Genomic DNA, 23,569 nt, shown 5'->3' on the forward strand with positions numbered 1-23,569 from the left:
CCCAAAATGAAAATAAGAATTAGGAAGATTAAAAATTAAAATTCAAGATATGAACTCCATTAAAAAGTTATTACTTTCACCTTCAATGGGACAATTTCATATTTTTAATTTATAATAATTTTAGAAATAAATTGATATATATTTTAAAAAATATTAAAATATTTATCTTATAATATCAACACAAATTACAAACTAATAACATACAATGCCACTAAATTACAAAGTTAAAACACAAAATTACCCTCCCAAAGGCATTATTTTTCTCTAAGCCCATGTGTAATTCTCTGGATTGGAACTGGTTCGTCTTGGAATCGCCGGTTCCAGGAAGGCTCAGGCAGGTGGCCACGTCTTTTCCAATTCGTCCCATTTCTAATTTTCTCGGAAAGGAAAAGAAAAGAAAAGGAAAGAAAATTGTCTCCCGGAAAAAGGAGAGTGAGACCTCGAAGATCGAAAGATAAAAAACCTGATTTTTCGGTTAATTCCTTCCTGGTTTTTTCCATTTTCATTTTCATTTTTTATTTTTTTTATCCCTCGCAACGCAACCGCCCTAATCCCAAACCCTCTTCTCGCTCTAGCCCAATCATCTTCCCGTTCCCTGTAATTAGGGTTTTTACTCTTTCCTGTTTGTGATCCATTCTGTTCTCTGAACATTCGATTGAAATGCCCTAGGGTGTTTGAATCGTTCCGTAGCGTTCGATGGAGGAGGAGAAGAGCAGCGCCGGCGCCGGCGATTCGTCGAGGGTTTCGTCGCATTTCGTAGCCGTGGGTGATCGGCAGAGGTTCACGGTCGAACTCAGGCCTGGGGAGACTACAATTGTTTCGTGGAAGAAGCTGGTCAAGGACGCCAACAAGCTTAGTGGTTCTTCTTCATCGGCGCCTGAGCCTCCGCCTTCCAACGCCCACTCCGCCCTCGAGTCTCGCATCACCCCGGTGAGACTGTTCAATACAATATCGCATTTGCACCTACTGTTTTGAAATTTCTGCGTTTCTGTGCGTGAATTGATTATTGTTGACTTGAATTAGTCTTTACGAGTGAATAGTTAAAAGATATGTGATCCAGTTTCTGTGACGGAGACATTCTCTGTGAACCTAGTGCAGTACAATGTATGCTGTATACTTTTTAGATAGGTAATATATCTGTCCACCACTAAACAAAGATGCATAGTTGGTTTTCAGTCGCAGTTTGAGGGTTTCCCTTATGCCAACATGTTGACAGAACTTGCTATTTAAAAAAATGTTGATAGAACAAAGTTAATTTAATGGATTAGTGTTCTGTTTAGTTGCTGAATGCTCCTTCGAGTTCATTGGGTGGTTAATTTGGTGTTGGCCAAACAGGGTTCTTTTTGCTGGATGAATTGGCTATGCCGATTTTAAGAATGAGTTTTCTATTACTGTTGTTTTAATCCCTTAGGAGATGATCATGGTGGTGCAAGCCCATCATTTGCTCTATTAGTAGTGATGAATTGTTCAAAAATGGGATATGTCAATCATATATCTTATATACGAGAAAATAATTTTTTTTTAAAAAAGAGAGAGAAAAATCCCACAAAAAGAGATAAAATAGAAGGACTAAAAAATCAAATGTGGCAAAATACTATAACAGATTATTAAGAAAACCAGATGACTGAGAAAACCCTCTTTAATGCTCCTCTGTCATAGTAACAGAGCTCTTCAGATTGTTTGATTCCCTCCGCTGATTCATTTGCCTTACAGGGATTTCGCCTGGTTACAAGTTTTGAGTTCTTGTCCGCTGAGAGTAACTAGTTTCTGTCTCATTCTTTCCAAAATATTCAGATAATCATCATCAACCGCGTTGTTACCAATCGTATCTTGATTCTTGACAGGAGACTAAACACTTCCTCTCAAATTAGGGCGGGTAACAAGCCTTCTCCTAAATCCTTCTGTGTGTGAACTTGTTCTAATTTTTTTAAACATAATTCTTGGTCCTAGTATAGTTTTGGCAGTTTTTTTTTCTTAGGCTAGATTCTATGTTGGAAATGGGGAGAGAGTTTATTTTGGGCGGAGGACCATCGGATTGGGACAGACCCTTTTTGCATTCCGTATCTTCTTTTTTATCATCTTTTGAACTGCTACATGTGTCAATACCTAATTTCTCGTTTTTTGAGGGGACTATTGTTTCATGAAATTTTTACTTTTGGAGGAATTTGATTGAGGTAAGCAGCTAAGCTTGCTCAACTGTCAGTGATTGATTCTTTGTTCTTCCCCTTGTTGTGATCATGGAGTTTGGGTTTTGGATGAGTAAAGGGAAGCTTTTGACAAATCCTCTTTGCAAAGTTTTATCTACTTTCTGGGATTCAAAGCATTTGAATTAAAAAAATATCTTGGGACCTAAGGTTTCGAATGGGGTTGAATGCATTAAATAAGAAGGAGAAAGAAAAGGAGAATATAGAATGAAGCGCTGAACATAGATATGGGAGAGAGATTAGAGCACAGGAGGTGTGTTTTTTTAATGAGCTCAAAATTTCACTGAATGCAATGCATATAATTGTATGCTTAACGACCCTATGGTTAATATAAAGACATTACATAACTGCCCCTAAAGAACTACAACTCACTAACAAGTGTGGTTCTCAAGTTCAATTCAATACACAGTCCCTATTTCCTAAGCCTTCACCTGAAATAGGTCTGCCTAACAGGTGCCATAAGTGGCAGTGCTGCAGTGCCACCCATGAGTAATATAGCTCTTTTATCAAGGTAGGGATTAATGTGCTTGGTCTCAATTTATTTTCCTCGTATTTGAATGCATTTTTGATGTTTTATATTTCTGTAATGCTATATGAGTATGCTGAATGATGTGTGTTATGACCTGAATTAGTAACAGTTTGATATATTCCTGTTGCATATACAAGTTTGTTGCATTTGTTGTGAAAGTAGTAGTCCTATTTCCTTCGTATGACTGTGATATTGTGCAATTGTCCCAAGGCTATAAAAAAAAGCTATTGGGCAACTGTGTGCCTATTCATATTTCATCCTTCATGTATGCTCAACTACCATGCATTATGAGCATCTCTATCACTTCACGTACATCAGTATTGAAATGAATGTGGATGCTGTTTGCAGCAAGTATATTTTTAGCTGCTTTTTTTTATACATTTATGATCACTTGGGGTCTGTTTCACTTCATATTGTACGAGAACTGGCAATCAGTCACTTCTGACTTTCGCCAACTATTTTAGGGACAACCTGCTGAGGCAGAACTCCAGGATGCGCCTGCTCCAAATCGTTTTAGTGCCGTTATTGAGAAGATTGAACGCCTTTACATGGTATGCAATACATATCTAAATGCTTATAATTAGGGGTGTATTTGAGTCGAGTTGAGTTGACGCAGTAAAATACTCGAACTTGACTTTACTCGACTCGAAAATGTTGGGCTCGAAACTTGACTTGAACTCAATCGATTTCATATTTGTTAAACTCGAACTTGACTTGGCTACAAGTTAATAAAACTTGAGCTTGACTCAATTATAACTTAATATTAAATACATATATAAATATATATAATGTACATATAATATTAAATATGTTTATAAAATATATATTATATGACCTATATAAGATAAAAATAATAAAATAAAAAGCTTGATTAGGCTCAAAACTCGACTCGAGTACTATTATTGAGTTCGAACTCGAGTAGAGTCGAGTCGAGTTCGAGTAGCTCGCGAGTAAGCTTGACTCACTTATACTCCTACTTATAATTCCTTTTAGATTCTTACAAGCATAACATTCTGAATGATTGTTTACAATGTTGTTGTTTTACATGTGAAATGGAGGGTAGAACATAGTTACCTACTAATTGCAATCCATGTTTTTATATTTCCTAACATGACTTATCTACCTCAGGGTAAGCAAAGTAGTGATGAAGAAGATCTTAATGATTTTCCTGATGATGATCAGTATGACACAGAAGATTCTTTCATAGATGATGCTGAGCTGGTTTGTATTGTCCTCCATGTCCTGCATTTGTTCATCAGCCGTATTCTTGCTGCATTAAGGGGTCGTGTTGTTCTCTTGTTAGAACTTTTATGTGTATTACTAAAATTTATTGCATACATATGCAGGATGAGTATTTTGAAGTTGATAATTCAGCGACGAAACATAATGGATTCTTTGTTAATAGGGGGAAGTTGGAACGCATGTGAGACTCATTCACTTCTTTTCTTAATATACAGCATTCTGTTTTAGTAAATTTGACTACATAATGTACAGTATTCTGCTTTTGTAAACTTGACTATGTAGTCTTGTTTTGCCTATTTTTCCGCTGATATCATCACCCAAGAATTGGCTGCAACAATAAAATCCATTTATATGTAGCCTCCATTCTACCATAAACCAAGAACTGTTCTGTTAGTTACTCTCGAGAGTTAGGATAAGGTTACTTTCTTTGTCCTTTATTATGATAAAATTTTTGAATATTTAGAAAATAGTCTTGCCTTCTCCACCTTTTATTGTGATAAAATGTTTTTTGAATATTGCATAAATTGGCAGAAAAAGATTCATATAGCCGACCCCACTTGGTGGGACTAAGGCTTGGTTTTTTTTGTTGTTGTTGTTGTATAGAATTACAATGGATAATTGGGGGAAAGTTGGAAATCATGTGACTCTTTTTTCACTTTTTCCTTGGAACGGTATTCTGTTGTATGAAATCACAATAATTGACTAGTGTATAATTGTGTGCCTATTTCTCTGCCTACATGATCATGGGAGAATTGGCTGCAACAATATCATCCATTTACATGCCTGCAGCATACCATAAATACTGCTTTCTTAGCTAATCTTTAGACTTAGGTCAATCTTGCTTTCTTGAACATCTATTATGATAAAATATTGTTTGAATGTTTTAAAAATAATCTTTCTTTCTTAATAATGTTTCTTCTTTTTTGATTAAAAATATTTTTAAAATGATCTTGCTTTCTTCACCCTCTATTGTGATAAAATGTTTTAATATTTTTAAAAATATTGCTTTTGTAATCCTTTATTATAATAAAATGTCTTTTGAATATTCTAATTTTTAATTTTTTTGGGTAATTGGTGTGTTTGAAACTGGGCCTGTTCATATGCAAATTGTCCTGTCCAGCATTGGGTAAATCTCTGGGCACAGCAATTTATGGAACAAAAATTAATTTTTTTTTCTTTCTTGGGTGGGAGTAGGGTTGGGAATGAGGAGATGTTTGATAAAAAAAAAGAATTATTTGAATAGATTTATAATTTTACTCCTCTTTTTATTGGCCCTTATTTTTCAGTCTAGTAAAGAATGAGCAGTTATATACCAGCAGGTGTCTGGAATTTTGTTTTTTGTTTTTTGTTTTTTTTTTATTTTTTTATTTTAAAATTTCTCCTTCTATCGCAGTCTAGTGAAGAAGGTTGCAGGAAATTACAACATGTGTAATAGAATAAAATCTTATGATAATTTAAATTTTCCTCATGCATGCATTGGTCATATCTACTAGAAATGTAGAATTGTATGTACCATAGAATACCTGCCAATATTATAACATAAGTACCATGATTGCCACTATTTAATTTGCTTTGGAGATTATTGAATGGTATATTTCATTGAATTTTTAACAAAAATGAGATCTGTAGGAGTTTGCAAAGTCTTCCATGATCATGTAGAAATTAATGTCAAGAAATTTCTTCTTGTTCAATTGATTGATTTTAAAGATTTAAAGAAATTAAGCATTGAAAATTTGCCATGGAATCCTATTAATTTGCATAAGAAATAGAATCACTTTGAAATCTTCATATATGGGCCCTGAATCGGTTGTTCTCTAAGAAAGTTAAATGCTAATTTTGTTGCTAAATTTTTAAAATTTTATACTCGGGAATTTTTTTCCAAATGCAGTTACTATACATTCTAGTATTCTAAATTTTGTAATTCAGTGCAAATCTAGCACAATTTTTTGATTGAAAATGTAATGATTTAGAAAGTATAATGACTAAAAATTGGAGTGATTTAGAATGTACATTAATGACAAGAGAAAAAAATAATTGCATTGACCAAGATAGAATTTTTTTAAAAAAATTCCATGACCAAAGGTGCATTTAACTCTTCTCTCTGGCATCAGAGTTACTTTACAATTTTAGCAGAATGAGCTTATACAAAATGCGACTGTTTTTCTGATCAGCAATGAACAAATTAAACAGTAACCAGAAGTGCATTTAACTCTTCTCTATTGTGTTAGAATCACTTAACAAGTGTTAAAGCTTGATATACATTGTTAGCCCACAGCCTAAAATCTTAAGCTTTGAGGTAAAGTGGTAATCTAACATGGTATTAGAGTAGGTTACCAAGAGGTCTCGGGTTCTAGTCTCTTTGACCGTGCTTATTGTGTGATGTTTAAAAAATTATTTATTCTCAGTAATGGGTGTTATTTATTGTGTGTTTATCTCTCCACGTGCTGCCTGTTGGGAAAAATATTATATATGAACTAATTCCCACAAGTAAATCATGGAGTAATGCAAATAATAAATAAAAAAATGAGACACACAAAATTTAATGTGGTTTCCTCAAATTTTGATGTACGTCCACGGGGCACGGCGGTCCAAATCCACTATCACCAAAATGTTGTACAAAGTGGATACAAAAGGCACGAGCCTTACAAATACACATGAGTGTATAAACAAGTGTAGTAAGATGGAAAGGCCTCACTAATATTATGAACAAAGCTCCAAAAAAAGAACCAACCAAATGAGCACAACCAGAAGCTCCCAAAATGCTGATAGTAGTATGCAGCCGTAGTCACATGTAGGAGAGACAAGTAGCAGCAGGTTGCAGCAACTGAGAAGACGGCTCTGGCGTGAGGAGCTGGGTGAGTGAAAAATCCAAATAGAGAAAGAAAATGAAGGGGGGGGGGGGTGCAGACTTCTATCCGTGAAGACTTGAGCTGCTGCAAGGAAGTGGAGAAAGGAGATGAAGGGGCAGCCGGCTATTGCTACGCGTGGCTTCGGCTGCTGCAAGCGTGAAGCTGCTCTAGAATTTTAAAGAGAATGCTCTAGATATGCTTCCACTGGGAAGCCAACAAACCCAATTAAAATTCACCCATATTCAATGCATCTGGCCCCGCAAGGAGGGAAAACCCAACAAATCTCCCCCTCCCGACTTATGGGGACGACTCCACCAATCCGGCCAAAACTCGACACTTCACATGCTTGTCTTTGGACAAAACTTTCATCATCGTATCTGAACCATTATCATCGGTGTGAATCCAATGATATCTAACATGAATATGTTTTGACTTTGAATGGAAGATAGAATTCTTGCTTAAATGAATTACACTTGGGCTATCACAATAAAGAACATACCTTTCTTGTTCCATGCCCAACTCTGTCAAGAATCTCCTCAACCAAAGCAATTCTTTACAGGCTTTGGTAATGGCAATAAACTCGGCTTCCGTAGTAGATAGAGCAACACATTTCTGTAATTTTGATTGCCATGCCATTGCTCCCCTTGCAAAAGTCATCAAATGACCCGAACTTGATTTTCCAGAATCAACATCCTTGACCATGTTAGCATTTGTGAATCCATGGAGCATAGATTTACCATTTTCAAATCATAAACACACCTTCAAAGTGCCTCTAAGGTATCGGAGAATCCATTTTACCGCTAACCAATGCTCATTTCCCGGAGTAGAGAGAAATTGATTAACAACTCCAACAACATAAGCTAAATCCGGTCTTGTGCAAACCATTGCATGCATTAAGGAACCAACGATTGAAACATAAGGAATTTTCCTCATCTCTTTCTTATATTTCTCACTTGTAGGACTTTGTTTTGTACTAAGCTTGAAGTGACTGGCAAGTGGGCAACCAACGAGTTTTGCTTTATCCATATTGAACCTCTCGAGCACTTTTCCAATGTAGCTTTCTTGAGACAACCAAATTTGCCCTTTTTCACGATCATGAACAATTCTCATGCCAAGAATTTGCTTTGTCGGTCCCAAGTCTTTCATAGCAAAAGACTTGCTCAACTCCAACTTCAACTTGTCAATCTTGGAGAAGTCTTGTCCTACAATAAGCATATCATCAACTTAGAGTAAGAGAATAATATAAGTACCATCTGAAAATTTTTTCACAAACACACAATCATCCGAAGAGGTTTTGGAGTAACCATGATCAATCATGAAAGAATCAAATTTCTTATACCATCTCCGTGGTGCTTGCTTCAACCCATACAAACTTTTCTTTAATATGCACACTAAATTCTCTTTCCCTTTTTGTTTGAAATTCCATGTAAATTTCATTTTCCAAGTCACCATGTAAGAAAGCAGTTTTCACATCTAGCTGTTCAACTTCTAAATTCAAATTTGCTGTTATGCCAAGAACAACCTGAATAGATGACATTTTCATAACCGGTGAGAATATTTCATCAAAATCAATTCCTTTTTTCTGACCAAAACCTTTTACCACAAGCCTATCCTTGTACCGAAGATTCTTTCCATCATTTTTCAACCTAAACACCCATTTGTTTTTCAAAGCTGTCTTTGCAGGAGGTAGTTTAAACAAATCATAAGTGTGATTGTCAACTATAGACTTCATTTCCTCTTGCATAGCCTCCATCCATTCAGCTTTATTTTCATAGTTCATGGCTTATTGATAGCTTTCAGGCTCCCCTTGATCTGTTAGAGTAACATAGTCACTTGATGGATATTTAGTTGAAGGTCTTGGCTCTTTTGAAGACCTTCTAAATGGAGCTTGCTCTTGAACTTGTTGCTCCCCCTCATTTTCATATTCAACATCACTAGGAATTTCATCATTTACAACATCTTCAAGAGGTGGAAGAACATCTTCCATATTTTCATCATGTGCCAAAGATGGAGAAGGTGACTCTAAGTCAACAAAATCATTCCCATTAGATTGTGGTTGCTCAACCATGCCAATATCTTCAATTGTTTGAACTTCAAAAAATACAACATCATGGACTTTTAACAATTTTCTTGTCAACCGGATCCCACAATTTGTATCCAAATTCATCATGCCCATAGCCAAGAAAAATACATTCCATTGTCTTGTCATCAAGTTTGGATCTTTCATCTTTTGGAATGCGAACAAATGCACAACAATGAAACACTTTCAAGTGATCATAAATGACATCCTTACCTTTCCAAATTTTTCTGGGAACTTCACCAAGTAAAGGAGTTGAAGGTGACAAATTAATCAAGTCCACTGCCGTCCTCATTGCTTCACCCTGAAATGATTTTGGCAACTTCGCATGAGAGAGCATACATCTCATTCTCTCCAGTATGGTGCAGTTCATCATTTCGGCAACTCCATTTTGTTGAGGGGTTTTCTTGATGGTCTTTTGATGTCTAATGCTTTGGGTGTAACAATATGCATCAAATGGGCTAATGTACTCTCCACCATTATTTGAGCGCACACATTTCACCTTCTTTCTGGTCTCCCCTTCATCTTTGACCCGAAGATGCTTAAACACATCTAAAACTTGATCTTTAGTCTTCAAAGTGTAAGCCCAAATTTTCTTGAACAATCATCAATAAAAGTAACACAATAAAGTGCACCACCATGAGATTTAACTTTCAAAGGACCATATACATCAGAATGTATCAAATCTAGAACATTAGATTTTTTAGTAACAAACTTTGTACGAAAAGGAGCTCTATGTCGCTTACCGACCAAACAATGAACACAAGCTTTAAGAGAAGTACCTTTTATTTTGGGTAGAAGCTTCTTTTTGAACAAAAACTGCATTCCTTTTTCACTCATGTGCTCAAGCCGCTTATGCCACAAATCGGTGGAAGAGTGACTCTCAATTGCATTCACAACACCATTACCAATTTTACTTTGCATCATGTACAATGTACTAGTCTTCTTCCCTTTAGCCACCACCAAATTACCCTTTGTGAGCTTCTATTTTCCATCACCAAAATGGTTGTCAAACCGTTCATCATCAAGCTTTCCGATAGATATCAAATTTAGCCGAATGTCGGGTACATGTCTCACATCTTTGAGCACCAACTTGCATCCAAGATTTGTTTCCAAACAAACATTTCCCATGCCAACAATTTTTGAAAAACCTTCATTTCCCATTCGAACAACTCCATAATTTCCTTTGGAATAGGAAGTGAAGAAATCTCCCCGAGAAGTGACATGGAGTGACGCACCAGAATCAATAACCCAATCAGTCTCTTGACTTGTCAAATTAATACAACCTTCATCACAAACAACCATAAGATCACCATCAGATGCAACTGAAGTTGTGTCTTCATGCTTTTTCTCAAAATTTTTGTCTTTGTTTTGCTTCTTAAATTTCAATTTTTTACACTCCCGCTTCATATGCCCTTTCTTATGACAATAGTGACACTCAATATCCTTTTTCGAAATTGAGCTGGACTGACCTCTTGATTTATCATTACGGTGAGAATATCTTCTTTTGCTTTTGCTTCTCCCCCGGTTTTCTGTCACAAGTGCCTCTGAATCAGAAGAGCCAACTGATTTTTTTCCAATTTCTTCATTCAACAAGGTGCTAGTTACTTGGTTCATAGTAACAATTCCATTGGGAGCCGAATTACCAACTGTCACAACCAAAGTCTCCCAACTTTCCAGCAAAGAGCTAAGAAGCATTAGGGCCTACAATTCATCATCAAAAACTATTTTCATCGTAGCAAGCTGATTGATAATATTTTTCGTCTCATTCAAATGTTCGGTAATAAGACCACCATCTTTACATTTCAAATTCACCAATTTTCGGAAAAGAAAAGCTTTATTTGTAGCTGACTTTCTATCATAAAGATGCTCCAATTTTTTCCACAATTCATGTGCCGAAGTTTTAGTAGAAACATGATGAAAAACACTATCATCAATCCATTGCCGAATGACACCAACGGTTTTTCTATTAAGCCTATTCCACTCATCATCACTCGTGTCTTTAGACTTTCGACTATCACCCTCAATAGGTCCATCCAAATCTTTGCAAAATAAAAGGTCTTGCATTTTTGTTAACGAAGTTACCCAATTTCTTCCATTGAAGCTAATCATATGACCAACATTACCATCCATGATTTACACAAAACTAATGATTACAACTAACCTGGCTCTGATACCACTTGTTGGAAAAAATATTATATATGAACTAATTCCCACAAGTAAATCAATGGAGTAATGCAAATAATAAATAAAAAATGAGACACAAAATTTAACGTGCAAATGTTGAGGTACGTCCACGGGGCACTGCGGTCCAAATCCACTATCACCAAAATGTTGTACAAAGTGGATACAAAAGGCACGAGCCTTACAAATACACAAAAATGTATAAACAAGTGTAGCAAGATGGAATGGCCTCACCAATATTATGAACGAAGCTCCAAAAAAAGAATCAACTAAATGAGCACAACCAGAAGCTCCCAAAATGCTGATAGTAGTACGCAGCCAGAGTCACACATAGGAGAGACAAGTAGCAGCAGGTTGCTGCAACTGAGAAGACGGCTCTGGCGTGTGGAGCTGGGTGAGTGAAAAATCCAAATAGAGAGAAAAACGATGGGGGGTGCAGACTACTATCCATGAAGTGTTTATGATAAGATCAGTATTGCTGTGTGGAAACTATGTCTTAAGTTTTTTCATATCTAGATTTGAGTGTTTTATTGTTATTATCATTGTTGTAAATGGGTTTGATGATTATTAAATTTTGTGAAGTTGATGAAATCAATGATTTCCATAATATAGATTATTTCGATCGTGGAAATTACTTGGCATTCTCTAAATTATGGTATATTAGGGGTATGCTTGTATATAGGCGAAAACAGTATGTTGGCAGTTGGCAATTAAATATTAAGCAAGGATGTTGAAGTTTTTCTAGATCTAAGAAAGATTTTCTTTGGTGAAGTAGATTAATCAAGACTGAGGATAGTGACTTAAAAATTTTTGATTGCTAGATTTATTATTCCATGAATATCTGCCATACTGCCATGTTTTGGAATATTCATTCCAATTCACTGTTTGCTGGGGTAGTAGGGTTTTTTTTATTATTTGTTATTGTATAATTTTCAAAGATGCGTAATGATTGGGATAGGAATTGGCTGGTTTTGGGTGTAGCACAACCAAATTATGGCTGTATTTGTGGTGTTTTAACTGTCAAATTTCTTTGTTGGTCTCTGTTGGGAATTTCTCTTTTGTTGTATAAGATTTTTACACCTTTTGGGGCGTTGAACAAGATGTAAAAAGAGTCGATCCATGCTACTGTTCAATTTTTTTTTCTTTCTTTTTTTTTTAACTTATGGATGTGGTCACAGTGGATGCTATTTTGGATAATATATAGTTGTAGTTTTAAAATAAGGTGTTCAACAACCATAAGAATGGTTTCCAAATGATATTTGCCACCTCCGAAACTGTTATTGTTGAGTTTTCAAAGGCTGCCTGAATCACAGTTGTAATGGTAGTCATGAGTTGTTGAATTTTTGTATGCTAGTAGAGTTGCTGTGTATGCATGAAATGGGTTTTGAGCCCCATTTTTGAATATTTGAACCCTGCCATATTTTCCCGTACTGAATCTTGGAAACTCAAATTTTTTATTTATTTATTTTTTATTTTTTATTTTTTTGGTTAGTAAATTCATACACCTCTTTTGATGTTTTTAATTATATTATTATTTGTCCTTTTTTTTAATAATAATTTAAATTTTGATTTCCTTTACATCTGAGTTTATATTCCTTTGATAACTAGTGTTCAAGCAGCTTTATTTTATTTTTTTTCTTCCGTAAAATAGCATAGCTATTTGTTAATTGTGAGTCATGTTTTCTATTTTTTTTCCTTTTATGCTTATTTAGTGGTAAGAACACACACTCTCGTCCTTGCACCTTCCTCAATATTAGACTAGTTATGCACTTATGACTTATGCCCTTGTATAAAAAATGAATATGCTAATTTTATGCTTCTTTACATTCATAATTTCTTAGTATAAATTATATTTATATTAAATTAATTGAGAAGAAGTAATGGATAAGACTAATAGAGGCTTTTTTCTCCATAGTTACCAAGAAATAAATATATGATACAAAATTAGTTGCATATGTTGTATATAGGTTGATTAAAATTTACTCTGAAATCATTTAGGATATTAGTTTTAGGGTGTGAATCCATGCACTCTGGTACTAGTTTTTTATATGTGAAAAATGAAGTGAATATCATATGTTTTACCTGGAGTATGTATATATATATAGATATATTAGAGATGGATGGATAGATGAATATATTGATAGAATGATAGATAAAACAAGAAATTTATTAAGAAGAGAGAACAGCTGGTGTGCAATGTCTACGATAGCTTCTCCTCTACACTATGTCCATTGCACTGATTACCATTTTTTTCTAAGCCACGAGTACAACCTCACTAGGACTCCAGTTCAGTTTGTCATAATTTCTTTTTTCTTGATTTATATGATAGAGATGGTGGATTGATGTTTTATATTAATTTAAATATAGTTTTTCTCTGCTTTGTGATTGGTTGGTCATGGGTTCAAGTCAAAGGAAACAGCATCTCTGCATAAAAGCAGGGGTAAGGCTGTGTATACTGTGATGACTTTCCCCATACCCTTGCAAAGCAGGGAGCCTTGTGGCCCGGGGATGGCCCTTTTTATAGTTTTCCTCCACTGATTCTTACTTTTTCTCTTGACTAGAAATGAACCTACCTTATTACCTAATCAGCAACCGAAGAAAAGGAGGAGGAAAGATTTGATGAAGGCTCATGGTGAGGGTGATGATGCTCATATACCAAATAAACATGTAAAATTGACCAAGAAGGCCGCTGGAAGGTCAGCTGATTCAGCACCATCTGCTGGGAAGCATTCTTCTACTCCTCAAAATGTAGCTTTGGTATGTGAAAAGTGTGAAGATGTGAAACCTCAGAATCAATTAAATGCTTCTGTGGCATGTGTAAAAAAGAAACCTGCTGATACAAGAACTTCAGAGGATCCTCCTCCATCATCAAAAGCTCCAAATGGTGATGCATCTACATCTATGGCAGATTCTAAGGATAATGAAAAGCAGAAGACAGGAATCTTCCTCCAGCCTAAGAACCTTGGTAATAAATTGAAAGATTCTAGTGGATTTTCTGAGGATTCACACCAGAAATATCAGGACAGAAGTGCTCATGCACAGGCGAAATATCAATCTGGAAGACAATTAAGCTGTAGTAATGAACAAGAACTAGCAGTTCGGGCAAAAGAAAAAAATGGCATTCGTGAATTGCCAGACCTAAATATCCCTGAGGTCAAATATCCTGTGCAAACAGTGGTAAGTAGTTTTTATACTCTATTTCTTTGTAGAGAATTTTTTGGTTCTCCCAAACATTGATCGATGAATAACTATTCTCTTGTCCTAAATGAGGTGCATGGCTTCAATGTCAGCAAATTTCTAAAAACTACATATGGATCTATTATTTTATGTATCATCTCATCGTTTTTTTCAATGTTATGAGAAGGTTTTTTTTTGGTCCGTCTTTGAGTATTTTTATGTGTGGGAGTACAATGGAGAATATAAATAAAATGTTACAGCTTTACAAATTACAATAGGACTAGCAGCAAGTATTCATTCGTGGGTAAATTTTTGAAGCAAAAGAAGATAGATCTGTGTGTGACCTGTCATTGGCATGGTATCTTGTTGATTATTGTCCAACATGTTATTCATGGCGTGACTTAGACTTGTATCCTACATATTGTTGCTGAAAAATTCAATGTTCTTTCTTGTGAATCTGTTGTGGACATGCATATTTCACATTTTTTCATTTTGCTTCCTTAGTTGATGTTATGGTCATACAGTTTTTAGTTGAGCAAGTTGTTTTTTCTATTTATTGATAAGTAAAGATTATGTTCTGTGCCTTTACTTTTTAAAATTTTCAAATGAAAGTGATTTATAAAAACTTTTAGGTTAGTGGTTTACTTACAAAGAAAGGTGGTGTGTGATGGTTGTGCAAGGAAAAGGAATATGGTTACAATAGGGTTTGGAAGATGATCCAAGAATTTGTCAATTATACACTACTCCAGTAGCCTTTTTGCTTGATGCACTTTTATTATAGCTGGTGCATCTAAACCCCTGTCATTTCACTATGTTGTAATTTAATGTATGCCTTTATTTTTTGATTCATTTTACCATATTTATGCTGTCATTTGTTTTTAATTCTTTTTACTATATATATATATATATAGATATATTTGAAAAGAAGTAATTTTCATCTTTTAACACTTCTTATAAAATTCATGCTTAAGTTGGTGTGGTGTATATTGTTCACAGTGAAGTTTTATTTGTGAAATCATATATCTATTTGAACTAGTTTGAGCAGTGTATGATAACCTAGGGGGCAACAGAGTTAGCATGTGGTGACCGTTCATTGTTGTCATGAAATTATTATTATTATTATTATTGTTGTTGTTGTTGTTATTTTAATTTTTATAACATAAGAAAGTATTGAGATAGATGAAAAAGGGATTTCACTCTAATAGACAAGAAGACCTAGAAAAAAAATAAAAAACCATCAAACAAACAAAAATAAAGAGTAGAACCTATCAAATAACTAAATGAGAAACGCCTTTTAAATCCTTCCATCATAACTAATTGATCACTTCAAATTTGCTGGCTCATGCTGACCTTTTTTCACCTTACTCTTACCTCCATCTAATTGAACTTCTTGTTCCCGAGGATCAAACAACAAGAAGACCATCTTTTCAATAAGTTGTTGGGCTTCAAGATCCTTCCAAATAATCTGCACCAAAGGAGAGACAGATAGGCAAAATGCCACCCCTAATATAATGATTCACTTGCTGCTGTTTGCATATCATCATCCTGAGAAACAGAAACACCATCTAAGCCTTCACGCGTAGTTGCCAGCATACAAGAAATATCACCAACTAAATCAAGGGAATATGAAAATGCCCATTTTGCTTATGAAACTCATCCAATAATAAAGCATCTTCACAAGCAAATTCGCTGTCAAATACTCATTATTAGACTCATGCTCCCATTTCTTTTTTCCCTTTAGACTGCCTTCCTCATCAATCTTCTCATCTGATTCCATCTTAGAGCATTCAAAGTTTCCTTATTGCTGAAATTACCTTCAGTTATTCCTTTTTAAAATTTTACTTGCCCTCGCATCAGAATTAATTCAAATATCATCAAGAGAATTCCTCATTTCAACCCTGTCTTCATCGCCACCTGACAAGTTTAAAATATAAATGTGATTAAACTCAGTCCTATCAGTCTTCTTTCAAGCATCTAGAGATTTATCACCACCAATATTTCCCACAATTTGATTCCCTGTTCTCTGCTTCCCATCAACATTTGTTCCTTTAACATCTTGTACGCACAACTCATCATTAAGATTCGGACTTGCTTGCCCCTTAAATTCCTTCAACCACCAACCACCAAAAGATGATTTTTGTATACTGTTAGAGGTTATTTATGTCTTTTAGTATTATTATTAGTGTGTTAGATGTTAATTAGTGAGAGTTAGTAAGGGTATTATTGTCATTAAAATGTATTTAATTTGTATTATAAATAGACGGAGAGACCTATCTTAAGTTAGGTCATTCATTTTAATCAAATCTTAACAGGTATTAGAGCGTGATCCAACCCAAACCCTATTTCCCTCGGCTGTCGCCGGAAAAACCCATTCTTGGGCTGTCCTTAACAGATCCACTTCCACCCCACATTATTTCACAAAACCAACCATACACGCAGAAAAGGAACCCCCCAAAGCCTAACCTCACAAAACCCTATTGCTGGGGGAGTCCCCATGCGCCCCTACGCGCCAGCCAAATGTGAACAGTGCCAACCCTATGCGCCGGCGCGTGAATGAATTTCCAGCCACCTTTTTTGTTGTCACATTGGTCATCCTTCGTTGGAAAAGTTAGAATGTCTTGTTCCTAGTTTGAGTTCTATGTCTAATCTCAATTGTGAGTCTTGCCAATTGGGAAAGTGCCATCATGTTCGTTTCGCTTCCCGAGTCAATAAACAGGCTGCAAGCCCTTTATGTTAGTTCATTCTGATGTTTGGGGTTCTCGTAGGGTTGTGTCCAAGATGGGTTTCCGGTACGTTGTAACCTTTGCAGATGATTATTCAAGAGTAACTTGGTTTTTATTTAATGACAGATCGTTCTGAGTTATTTCACATATTTTGTGTCTTTCGTTTTGAAATAATGACTCTAACTTGGTTTGCCAGTTCGAATACTTTGAAGTGATAATGCTAAAGAGTATTTCAGTGCACAATTCACTACTTATATGACTTAGTTTAGTATTGTTCATCAGTCATCTTGTACCCACACTCCCTAGCGAAATAGGGTTGCAGAGAGTAAAAATAGACATCTTCCTAAAATCACCCGCACCTTATTTTATCAAATGCATGTTCCTAAGGTGTTTTTGGAGTGATGCTATACTTACTGCTTGTTATCTGATCAACAAAATGCCATCCTCTGTTCTTAGTGGTAAAATTCCCTAGTCCATTCTTTTTCCTAATTCGCCTTTATTTTGTTTCCCCTCTTTGTATATTTGGATGTGTGTCCTTTGTTCATCAACTAACTCTAGGGGGTGGATAAGTTGGATCCTCGTGCTATAAAATGTGCCTTTTTGGGCTACTCATATACTCAAAAGGGATATTGTTGTTATAGTCCCGTGCTGCATCGCTTCTTTGCTTCCGCTAATGTTACCTTCTTTGAGTCTACACCTTGCTACACTTAGTCACCAAGTGCTTCTGAGCTCAATTAGTTTCTTCCTTTGCCTAATCGTTCATATTCTACTTTGTTGTCCTTGCCCAACAAACCATCTTAGTCTCCATGTAGTTCAAGTCTTCTCATTGTCTTGATCATCCTAATTTGCAGGTGTATTTGCGACAGTGACTCCAAGGAAGAGAGTCCCCTGTAGCTTCTACTACTACGCCTTTGGTTTCCTTGTTTGATGATCATACTCCCCGTGACTTTGATCCTCCTATAGTTGTTCGGAAAGGTTAATGCACATGTACTCAACATCCCATTTCCAACTATGTTTGTTATGACTCCTTATTACACCTTCCTATTATTGTTTTGTTATTGCTCTATCATGTACTACCCTTCCTAAATCTATTTCGAAGCCTTAGCTCATTTTGGGTGGAGGGATGCTATGGTTGAAGAGATGAATGCTTTACATGACAATGGTTCTTGGGACTTGGTATCTCTTCCTCCTGACAAGTATGTGGTTGGTTATTGTTGGATTTACACAGTGAAAGTCCACCCTAATGGTTCAGTGGCTCGTCCAAAGGCCTGTCTTGTTGCTAAGGGATACACGCAGGTGTATGGTCTAGATTATTCTGATACTTTTTCTCTGTTTGCCAAACTTAAATTAGTACGTCTGTTCATCTCCTTGGCTATTGCTTGTCACTGGCCTCTGCATCAATTAGATGTGAAGAATGTCTTGCATGGTGATCTTGAGGAGGAGGTTTATATGGAGCAACCACCAGGGTTTGTTGCTTAGGGGGGAGTTGGGCTTGGTGTGTCGGCTCAAGAAGGCTCTATATGGTTTAAAATAGTCTCCCAGAGCATGGTTTGGTCGTTTCAGTGTTGTGGTACTTGAGTTTGGTCTTCGATGATGTGCTATGGATCATTCCGTGTTTTATCATCATCTTTCATCGGGTAGGATCCATATTGTTGTTTATGTGGATGATTTAATTACAGTGATGTTGATAAAAGTATTTTGAGTCTTAAACTTTTTTCTACAGAGGGCTAAGTTCAGAGCAAAGATGTGGGTTTTTTTTTTTTTTTTTTTTTGGTTTTTTTGTTTTTTTTTTTTTTTATTTTTTTGTTGTTTTTTTTTTTTGTTTTTTTTTTTTTGGGTTTTTTTTTTTTTTTTTTTTTTTAATTTTATTTTTTTTTTTTTTTTTTCTGTGCCCTCCTTCTTGGCTCGCTGTCTCCCGCTCTTGTATGGGGACTGTTTGTTCCACAGAGGAAGTATGTTTTTTTATTGGTGTGGAGGAAACTAGATGTTGGGATCTAAAAACCAGTTGATACACCCAGGGAGCCTAACAGCAATTAGTGTTGATATAGTGATTTGCTACCTAATCCGCAACAATACCGGAGCACTTGTTGGGATTTGAATTATCTCAACAGCTACTTGGCTAGATTATCTTTGCAACAAGTGTTGTGAGTCCAATTTCTAGATTCTCTGAGGACAAGTCATTGGGACGCGGGTCTGCACATATTGAGATGTCCTCAGGTGCACCCGAGAGGTCTTTTATATCGTGTCAATATCACCTTATCTCCGCTTGATATACAGATCATATTGGGTTGGTCGCCTTTCATCGGAGACCCATAGATCTGGTACTATAGCTGTGGTTGGTGGTAATTGGTTTCTGAAGAAGATACAAACTGTGGTGTTGGTCAAGTGCTTACTTAGAATACAGAGCTATGGCTCACACTGCTTGTAAACTTGTCTAGTTGAAGAATGTTTGAAGAACTGGGTATTTTCCTCATTCTCAACCTGTGAAGTTGATGTGTGACAATCAAGCTGCTCTTCCTTTGCTCCAATCCGTCCTTTCATGAGCGGACGAAGCACATTGAATTCGATTCGCACGTGGGACACTTGTGTAGAAGCTCATTCCCCGCTTATGTGAATCGGATATGCAGCTTGGCTGATTTGTTTCCCAAAGTGTTGGGGGGCTTGTTTTAAAATTTGGTAACAAGCTAGGCGGATGTGGTAATTTATGCTCGCAACTGGTGCGATGGTTGTAGGTTATTTATGTCTTTTAGTATGATTATTATTATGGGTATTATTAATTATTATTATTATATTATTATTATGTTGCTTAGATGTTCACTTAGTGAGAGTTATTACGGCATTATTGTCTTTATAGCGTATTTAATTGAATTATAATAGAGGGACGACCTATCTTCGAGTGGTCATTCCTTTTAATCAAATCTTAACACCGTGTGCACTTGATTTGCTTCCTGTCAAGATTGCGGCTTAGAATGTTTGCAAAGCAGAAAAATGCACCAATCAGAACAGAGAGCCTCGGAAGGTTTCGGCCTTCGATAAGATTGTGTGGCAAAACACTAATAATACGCCTGTGAACCCTCTAAATGATGTGTTGATGTCCCTCAAGTGAGGGCTGCCACCGTAAGACCTAAGAAGTAAAATGCAACTAGAATTACTAGGGACAATAAATGCAGAAGTGCCCCTTGTTTGAGATACTAAGTGTGCTATATGTCACACCGTCACGCACATCATACCATATAATGAGATTCGTTTTTCTCTTGCGTGAGGCAGCAAACACCAAACGGCGATGCAATGGGAATTCTTGCCAGCACAATGGATCACAATTGACTATCAATACACCAGAGCGAAAAGAATCTCTCCATTGGAAAGCCTCCTACCCTGGTACCTAATATTGGAATTATCTGTTCTGCTAGAAGTTGAACCACCCTAACTACAAGGTAATTTCCTGCTTGTATTGCGACTGAAGCATCACCAAAAAAGCCATACCAACATTCCCGACAAATAAGTCCGTTCCGGGGACCAAAAGTCTCTCTCAAATGCACAAAAACCTAACAAAAGCACTCAAATTGAAAGGATTTGTCCGATCTGGGTTGTTGGCTGTTACGACTGTCCTTGGTTCATTATGTTCAAAGATCTTTCTGTCTTTGGTGAGAGACATGTGGTTCTCAAGTCCCTTATATATGATTGTCTAGTGTGCTTTGGGTCAATGATTTTTGGCGAACAAGTGAAGGAGTGTTCAAAGTACAATGGTGGACGGTATAATTTTAACAAATGTAGCACACCGCCAAATCGATGGCGTGAACGGGGGGCTAACCTTTTATCATGAGGGAGTGTGTGGCTTAGATGGATGGTTGAAAAGGCACTTAAATAGCTTTTTTGTGTGTTTCACGTATCCAACGTTCAATGAAAGAAACTAGAAAATGTCATTCATGCGCTAAACATCAATGGGGCTGATTAGACAGGGTATACTACAACTCCCCATAGAATCCCATATTAAAGGAGGGGGTTGGAGTTTGTGTGTGTTTGATATTTGAACTATAATAACGCTTTCTAGTTAACATTGTTGTGGATCTACAAGCAAGTGGGAGGATAATGTTAGGAAGGGTTAAGTTGGGGTCAGTAATGCTGGGGTAGAGGGGTATGCTATAGCTCGCGACAGTCGCCATATGGATGGTCTTGTTGTGTGCAATATAATAGTTGAACTAGGTGATAAGGCTTTGTTATTACAGGAAATGTGTTTGTGATCGGATTGGCGGCGGCATAATGGTTAGGAGGGTTTTTAATGGAGTACTGTCCCTCAAGATTTAGCTTGAAGTAATGTGGGGGAAATTGAGGGACGGATTTATTTATGGCTAGATGTTGACGTGTACAAATGCTTGAAGGGACCGTAGTTCTAGTTGTCATCATCTGGCTGCTAATAATCCGTGACAGAGTCAGTACTTGGTTGTGTATGGAAGGGAAGAACTTCGTTGGGACTGAGACTTAGAAGTACGCTGGAATATGTTAACGTAGGGGAGTGGACATCATCCGTCGATATGATGCATTCCTCTGTTCTTAGTGGTAAAATTCCCTAGTCATTCTCGTTTTCGCTATTCGGCCTATATTTTGTTCACTCTGTTCATGGTATATTGGGGAGGTGGGCCTTTGGTCATCGAAGCTAACCTCTAGGGGGTGGATAAGTTGGATTCCTCGTGCTAAAAATGTTTGCCCTTGTTTGGGGCTACTGCACTATACTACCTACAACTGCGCCGATATTTGTTGCTTATTGAAGGTCCCTGTGCCTTGCAACGGCTTCACATTTGCCTTCGCTAATGTTACTTCTTTGAGTCTAACACCTTGACTACACTTGTCCCCAAGTGCTTCTAGCTCAATTAGTTTCGTCATTTGCCTAATCGGTCGTATATCGTCATACTTAGTCGAGCGACCTTGCCCAACAAACCATCTTAAGTCTCCATGTACCGTCAGTCTTCTCATTGTCTTGCACTCCAATCCTATTTGCAGGTGTATTTGCGACCATGCGTGACTCACGGAAGAGAGTCCCCCTGTAGCTTCTACTACTAGCCTTTGTTTCCTTTTTGATGATCATACTCCCCTGACTTGATCATCCTATAGTTGTTCGGAAAGGTTCAGGACATGTAATCAACATCCCATTTCCAACTATGTTGGTTTATGGACTCCTTTATTACACCTTCTATTATTGTTTTGTTTTATTGCTAATCATGTACTACCCTTACTAAATCTATTCGAAAGACTTAGATACATTTTGGGTGGAGGGAAGGGATGACTATGGTTGTTGAAGAGATGAATGCTTTACAATGACAATGGGTCTTGGGACTTGGTATCTATTCCTCCTGACAATATTGTGGTTGGTTATGTTGGATTTACACAGTGAAAAGCCACCTAATGGTTCAGTGGCTCGTCCAAAGGCCTGTATTGTTGCTAGGGATACACGCAGGTGTAATGGTCTGATTATTCTGATTACTTTTTCTCTGTTTGCAAAAATTAAAATTTAGTACGTCTGTTCAGCTCCTTGATATTGATTGTCAATGGCCTCTGCATCAATAGATGTGAAGAATGTCTTGCATGGTGATCTTGAGGAGGAGGTTTATATGGAGCAACCACCAGGGTTTGTTGCTTAGGGGGGAGTTGGGCTTGGTGTGTCGGCTCAAGAAGGCTCTATATGGTTTAAAATAGTCTCCCAGAGCATGGTTTGGTCGTTTCAGTGTTGTGGTACTTGAGTTTGGTCTTCGATGATGTGCTATGGATCATTCCGTGTTTTATCATCATCTTTCATCGGGTAGGATCCATATTGTTGTTTATGTGGATGATATTATCATTACAGGTGATGTTGATAAAGGTATTTTGAGTCTTAAACTTTTTCTACAGACTAAGTTTCAGAGCAAAGATTTGGGACTGTTGAAATACTTCTTGGATATAGTAGTATCCAGATCTTGTATGGGGACTGTTTTGTCACAGAGGAAGTATGTTTTTTTATTTGTTGGATGAAACTAGATTGTTGGGATCTAAACCAGTTGATACACCCATGGATCCTAACAGCAAGTTAGTGTTGGATATAGGTGATTTGCTACCTAATCCTGCACAATACCGGAGACTTGTTGGAAATTTGAATTATCTCACAGCTACTTGGCTAGATATATCTTTTGCAACAAGTGTTGTGAGTCAATTTCTAGATTCTCTGAGGACAAGTCATTGGGACGCAGGTATTCACATATTGAGATGTCTCAAAGGTGCACCCGGGAGAGGTCTTTTATATCGTGATCAAGATCACACTTATATCCATTGATATACAGATCATATTGGGTTGGGTCGCCTTTCGATCGGAGATCCATAATCTGGTACTATATCTTGGTTGGTGGTAATTTGGTTTCTTGGAAGAGTAAGATACAAACTGTGGTGGTTAGGTCAAGTGCTGAATTAGAATACAGAGCTATGGCTCACACTGCTTGTAAACTTGTCTAGTTGAAGAAATGTTTGAAGAACTGGGTATTTCTCATTCTCAACCTGTGAAGTTGATGTGTGACAATCAAGCTGCTCTTCATATTGCCTCCAATCCGGTCTTTCATGAG

The 23,569-nt window shown here is 36.7% G+C and overlaps 1 protein-coding gene across 4 annotated transcripts in view; it reads left to right on the forward strand.

Annotated features, from left to right (window-relative positions):
* Window positions 1-200: 200 nt before the first annotated feature.
* LOC131162482 (ubinuclein-1-like) overlaps window positions 201-23,569 on the forward strand; it is a 46,896-nt gene continuing 23,527 nt past the window's right edge. The window contains exons 1-6 of one of the 4 annotated variants that reach the window (XM_058119014.1): window positions 219-338; window positions 670-930; window positions 3,198-3,284; window positions 3,862-3,954; window positions 4,080-4,156; window positions 13,647-14,262. In XM_058119014.1, coding sequence (XP_057974997.1) covers window positions 697-930; window positions 3,198-3,284; window positions 3,862-3,954; window positions 4,080-4,156; window positions 13,647-14,262 — 1,107 coding nt within the window. In that variant the 5' untranslated portion in view covers window positions 219-338; window positions 670-696. Of the gene's footprint in view, window positions 931-3,197; window positions 3,285-3,861; window positions 3,955-4,079; window positions 4,157-13,646; window positions 14,263-23,569 lie in introns of all 4 variants that reach the window. The other 3 variants (XM_058119015.1, XM_058119013.1, XM_058119016.1) reach the window with 3 other exon arrangements.

This window comes from Malania oleifera, chromosome 8, assembly GCF_029873635.1.
Source record: "Malania oleifera isolate guangnan ecotype guangnan chromosome 8, ASM2987363v1, whole genome shotgun sequence".
Lineage (NCBI taxonomy): Eukaryota > Viridiplantae > Streptophyta > Magnoliopsida > Santalales > Ximeniaceae > Malania > Malania oleifera.